Source organism: Lactuca virosa, chromosome 2, assembly GCF_052849685.1.
Source record: "Lactuca virosa cultivar CGN04683 chromosome 2, Lactuca_virosa_CGN04683_v6, whole genome shotgun sequence".
In the NCBI taxonomy this organism is placed as follows: Eukaryota; Viridiplantae; Streptophyta; class Magnoliopsida; order Asterales; family Asteraceae; genus Lactuca; species Lactuca virosa.
The window spans coordinates 79656756-79663091 of NC_136427.1; the positions used below are offsets into that span (position 1 = coordinate 79656756).

The 6336-nt window shown below is 37.4% G+C and overlaps 1 protein-coding gene and 1 pseudogene across 1 annotated transcript; one reads left to right on the plus strand and one right to left on the minus strand.

Moving 5' to 3' along the window:
* Window positions 1-1827: 1827 nt before the first annotated feature.
* LOC145157531 (uncharacterized) lies at window positions 1828-2916 on the plus strand. Its single transcript, XM_079076558.1, has one exon. It carries the CDS (start codon window positions 1828-1830, stop codon window positions 2914-2916), a length of 1089 nt encoding a protein of 362 aa, XP_078932684.1.
* Window positions 2917-3244: 328 nt separating this feature from the next.
* LOC145157532 (MDIS1-interacting receptor like kinase 2 pseudogene) lies at window positions 3245-4246 on the minus strand (annotated as a pseudogene).
* Window positions 4247-6336: the final 2090 nt, after the last annotated feature.

Below are 6336 nucleotides of genomic sequence, written 5' to 3' on the forward strand. Positions count from 1 at the left end.
GATTAGTTGTCAGTCTAGATCTTGAACTTGAGCAGATGGATGTGAAAACAGCCTTTCTCCATGGTGATTTGGATGAAGAAATATACATGGAGCAGCCTGATGGCTTTAAAGTCCCAAAGAAAGAGCATCTCGTCTGTAAATTAAATAAGAGCCTTTATGGTCTTAAGCAAGCCCCAAGGCAGTGGTACAAGAAGTTTGATTTATTTATGATAAATCATGAGTACAAGAGAACTGTTGCAGACCATTGTGTCTATCTGAAGAAGTTTCCAGATGGGAAATTTGTCATCCTTTTGCTCTACGTGGATGATATGTTGATAGTGGGCCAAGATGCAATGATGATCAACAACTTGAAGAAAGATTTGTCTAAGTTCTTTAATATGAAAGACTTAGGCCAAGCACAACATATATTGGGCATGAAAATTATCCGTGATAGAAAATAAAGAAAATTGTTCTTATCACAGGAAGAGTATGTTGAACGTGTGATCAAAAAGTTAAACATGGAAAATGCCAAGCCCGTTGGTACGCCCTTGGCTAACCACTTCAAGTTGAGTAAGAAAAATTGTCCATCTTCTGAGAAAGAAAAAGAAGAGATGAAGGCAGTCCCCTATTCCTCAGCCATAGGAAGTCTTATGTATGCAATGGTGTGTACAAGACCAGATATTGCTCATGTTGTCGGTGTTGTGAGTAGATATCTAGCTAATCCGGGAAAACAACATTGGGAAGAAGTCAAATGGATACTTCGATACCTGAAGGGTAGTTCGAAACTATGTTTATGCTACGGGGGAGCAAAGCCAATCGTGGAAGGTTATACAGATGCCGATATGGCAGGAGAACTTGATAGTAGGAAATCTACATCAAGTTACATTTTTACTTTGGCAGGGGGAGCTATCTCGTGGCAATCCAAGTTACAGAAGTGTGTCGCACTGTCAACAACAGAAGCCGAGTATATTGCTGCCGTTGAAGCTGGGAAGGAGCTTATATGGATGAAACAGTTTCTTCAAGAATTAGGCTTTCCACAAGAAGAGTACATCATTCATTGCGATAGTCAGAGTGCTATGGACCTGAGTAAGAACTCGATGTACCATTCCCGCACAAAACATATTGATATACGTTATCACTGGCTTAGAGAAGCAATTGAGGGACGAGAATTAAAGTTGTTAAAGATCAACACCAACAACAATCCTACAGACATGTTGACAAAGGTGGTGACACAAGAGAAACACAGACTATGTGCTGACATAGTTGGGATGAAGATTGTTGGACGGAGACTGGAGGGGGAGATTTGTTGTGTTCCAGCCTCCAAAGCCTCCAAAGCTACAGTAGCCATCATTGTTGACAAAATGAAACCTACGGGACAAGTTTTTCTTCCCACCCTATGATGAACACAATTAATGAAGGCAACTACAATGGTGGCTGCCAAGACTATAAATAGAGACTTCATTCTTCAGTTGTATGCATCCCAAATACAGAGAAACAAATAGTATAACACTTAGAGTGAGAGTGTTAGTGAGAGGGTTGGTTTTTTGTAATAGTTGAGTGTGAGAGTTGCTCCTCCTATTGTAATTCTATTTTCGTGTTTAATAGAAGAGTTTTCCAACCCCAACAAATGTTACTTGAAGTGTTTTGATTCTGTGATTATTTGGTCATAATCGTTTCTTCAATTGTTTGAAATAGTTGATCTTGATTATGTATAGTTTGTCTGTAGTTAACGAGGCTTCACACCAATGCAGATAACTGAATATGCTTATTCAAGTACTGTATGATAATGTGGAATTTGCGTTTATCAAGGCCTCTGGAATGTAATTATTGTTTTTTTCAAGTGTAGGAATGTCTATGACTGCAAATCAGAATCATGATAATGCATCATCTAGTGGTAAGAGGATCAAGAGTACTTGTGACAACGATAATATGAGACCTTCGTCAGATCTTAACCATGATGTGCTCTCATTAGTTATGATGCAACTGGGATTTGTTGATTTTTTTGCATTTTATGGAGTTTGCAAGTCAATGAGATCAGTGGCACTCGCTAACAGGGAAAAGTTTATGGCGTCAAAACCACCCATGTTAATGCATATCTCTAGGACGACTCTTATTTATAACGATAAAGAATGCTGCTTAGAGAATTGTGAAGGAAGGAAGTTCAAAACCATACTTCCCAATTCTGTTTGCAGCACCCTTGTTGGATCAACTTGTGGTTATTTAATCTTCTTCAGGTGGCTTACAACCTGCGACTTCCTGCTTGCGAATCCGATCACTAAGCATGAATTTCATTTCCCTCGTGTCCCATTTGTCGTTCTTGGTAGACCAAAGATCAATGCTGTCCTTGTCTTTTCACCCTCAATATCAAGATACATATTTGTTATGTTGGATAGAAACAGTCATTGCATATGGTATTCTATAGAGGGTGATGGAGCATGGAATCATGTCTACTCCACTTTCCGCATCACGAGTTTACATGTTTTCAAGAAGAAGATATATACCATATGCTCTGGTGCCAATTCATGGGAATTAGTAAGACATTTACGTGAACTGACACTCAATCCTAACCCTGAACTGAGGTTGGTCGAAACCAAGAATTTTATGAATAAAGGCCTATATTCTTCGTTGCTGCTTGTAAGTTGGGGTGAAAGCCTTTATTATGTGGAAAGCTTATTACTCGGCAATTCGTTAAATGTTCATAAACTAGATTTTGGAAAAATGGAATGGGAGCAGGTTGAAGATACAAGAGATGAACATGAACCTGCATTCTTTCTTAGCAACTTGAATTATGGTGCTGCTGTTAAGCCGGAGTCGTGGGCTGACTCTGGGACACAACACATACACCAGAGATTTGTTAGACATGGCATGTTCTTTACTGCAAATCAATGGTATTTCCCACATGAATGTTTGAATGTTAATATCTTAGATGAGTCGTGACTTGTTGCCCCTTAATTTTATCTTTGCATATGTTGAGAAAGAGCAGTCGTGGATTTGGATTTTGCAATTTACTTTTTGGTTGTTGGTCACAAAACGATCATTTATATTTATTTCCCTTTATGTGATTTGGTGTTGTTTGCTTTTGGATGTGTGGTTAATGCATTAATGCTAGATTACAAGCTAAAGTTGCATATATATTGTCACCAATTAATTTATCTATTTGGAACTGGAAATTATTAAATTCATATCAAGTTTCCGTTTTGTCTTTCAGCCTTATTGTTACAAAGATGATAGTACTATTTTATGGTCATCAGGTACAAATGGTGCCTCACTTGGATAATTCTTGAGAGACATTTCTCATTGTCGGACGAGACTTTGGATCCATGAGAATGCATGCCAGTGCAACATCATAAACTCTTGAGAATTTCTTTTTCAATCAGTCTGCTGGTTGGATAAGGCAGACACTTGTCCAATATTCTTTCCAATTGTTTCAAGTGCAAGAACTCCAAAGCTATACACATCACATTTTTGGGTCACAATGATGTTATAGGCAAGTTCTACATAATTATATGAAAGGTTTGTTAGTAAAACTTGAACAGCTAATAGCGATTAAAGAATCATAAGTTTACAAATACCTGGAGCAATGTATCCTAAAGTTCCTGTGACACTGGTTTGGTTGGAGGAATCAGGGTCGAGTACTCTGCCTACTCCAAAGTCAGCAACAAATCCTTCCATTTCTGAGTTCAAGAGGATGTTGTTGCTTGATATGTCTCGATGAATGATGGGTGGGCTGTAATCATGATGCATGTAGGCCAAGGCATGGGCTACCTGTTGGATAATGTTCACCACTTCACCCTCGTTTCCCAATCCAATTAAACAGCTAATTCACTGCCACTCAGTGCGCAAAAGAGGCTCCCCTTTTCCATGTATTTATATACAAGCAACTTGTATGTGTTATGCAAACAGAAACCATAGAGTTTCACAATATTTTTGTGCCTTAGGTTTGTTAAAACTTGGTTCTTAGTCTTGAAATTCTTGTCGAATGCTGGTTGCTTGGCTTCAAACCGATGGAGTTTCTCGAAAGCAAATGTTTTACCATTGGTTAGCTTGGCTTCGTAAACACTAGCATAGCCACCGGTTCCAATGCAATATTTAAGATCGAATTCCTCTATTGCCTTGATAAAGTCTTCAAATGCAATTGGTCCATCGTAATTCCATATGCAACACACATCTCGATGTTTTTTTTTTCTATCCGACTTTTCTCGATGGTAGCCTTTTTATGATGGTAAAGCGCATAACCAAGCATTATTGAGCATAATCCAACCAACATGGAAAGCAAAATCTCTAAAAGGATGATTTGTTTGTTTCTTGGAAAGTGTTCTTTGAAGGTTGGTTGTTCTCTTAAGTTGCTTGTTACTTTGCTGGTGTTCTTTGGAGGCTGCTAACCATTCTCAGAAACGTTTCTAATGAGATCACTCAGAGGTGGATTAAAGTAACTCAAAGTTGGGAAAGTTGATAAATTAATCCCTTCTAGAATGAAGTTATTAAGGCTAAAGTCCAATTGTTGTATACCGTTGCAAACAGTTAACATTGGGATACCAGTGAAATGATTACCAGAGTGGTCTAGATGGTTCAAACTACACGGATTCAGGAAAGACTCATTTCCTGACAAAATATTTGATGAGAAATCTAGGTAAACAAGTCCGGCAGCTCTCCAAATTCAGGATGACTGTGACCAAATAGATAGTTATAATTAAGGTCGAGGTGTTCCAAGTTCTTCAAATATGATATATATAGTGGAATGGAGCGTCTGATGCGATTCATACGAAGGTTTAAAATTTTCAGTTGAGTTAAAAAAAACAACAAAAAACAAAAACAAAAAAAAAAAAAAAACAAACCAAAGCCCACGGAATTGGCCTATGAACATCAATGTGACTGAGGTTCAACGTTTCTAGCTTTTGCAAGTTACGGACTTCCTGTGGAATGGATCCATTTAGTTGATTTGTGCTCAAGTTTAGGTATAAGGAGATTGATCATGGAACCAAAAGATGGAGGGATTGAGACTCCACAACTGAGATGGGAGGGTATCACTGAAAGTGTTTCTTGAAAGGTCAAGGTGTTCTAATTGGGTGAGATTGACCATGGAAGCAAAAGATTGATGAATTGGACCAGTCAACCGATTTTGGCTAAGATCGAGAAACTTTAAATTCTTGAGACTCCCCAACTTTAAATTTTAACACTACAAGAAGCAGTGGCGAATCTACGATTTGAATGTACCGGAGGACCAAAAAAATATCAAATATTTTATTCCAAGTTGGGTCAAAACAGTTTTAAGTTGGGCTTATTGTGGGTAGTTTGGTTTATCTTACACTTACTCTCTCCGACATAGCTTTTGTAGTTCACGTGGTTAGCCAGTTTGTTACTGCTCCTATGATTATTCATTGGGGAGTTGTTCTTTATATTTTGAGATATCTTCGTATGACGCAAATTTAGAGTACATTGTTCCTTTCCATGTTTTCTCTAGAGTTGCATGCCTACACTGATGTTGATTTAGATAACAATCCTAATGATCACAACTCCACCACTAAATTCTGTATTTTTCTTGGAGATTCATTGATGTTATGTAAAATTAAGAAACTGTATGTTGTGTTTCACTCCTCTATAGAAGCTTCTGAGTATTGTGTTATGGTTGTGACTAGCTACTTGTGAGATTGTTTGATTACATTGGTTTATGGCATATATGAGTATTGTTATTTCTCAGCCTACCCCCTTATATTGTGACAAGAACAGTGCGATAGAAACTGTGAATAATTTCGTTTTCCATAAGCAAATAAATTAGTATTGATTGTCATTTCACTCACAATCATTTTCCGTTCAAAACCATCTTTCTACCATATGTACCATCGACTTTCCATATTTTTGATATTTTTATAAAGGCACAGTCAGCATCTCATTTCCCTTCTTGACCGACAAATACCATGAATGCTTATTGTTGTCGTATTGTTTCCAAGTAGATGTTAGCATAATAAAATATTTTAGACTTATTTTATGTTTGGGCTTGTATTTAGCCATTTAGGTGTTGTTTGTTTTTTTAAAAAAAACTCTTCAAACCACTTTTTGCTGCGCGGCGCATGTCACACCCCCAAACCAAGGATGACGGAAACGTCCGGGAGTGGAGGACTTCATGTATACTATCACAACAACGAGTATAATAGTGCTCAAAGTAAATGTAACCATCATAAATATAATTGAAAAGGTTACATCATAGTATATGTTTACATGTTCAAAATCACTTACATTATTATGATAAAATGAACTGTTTGACGATTTAACGTCTCATCCTCAAGATGCTATTGGTTTCTGTTTCACTGATTTCCTGAGAATACAAGTAGTTTTGAAAAAGTGTCAACAATTAAGTTG

Bases quoted from the DNA above. Each gene is read 5' to 3' on its own strand.
- LOC145157531 (XM_079076558.1), top strand. From the start codon at position 1,828: ATGTCTATGACTGCAAATCAGAATCATGATAATGCATCATCTAGTGGT.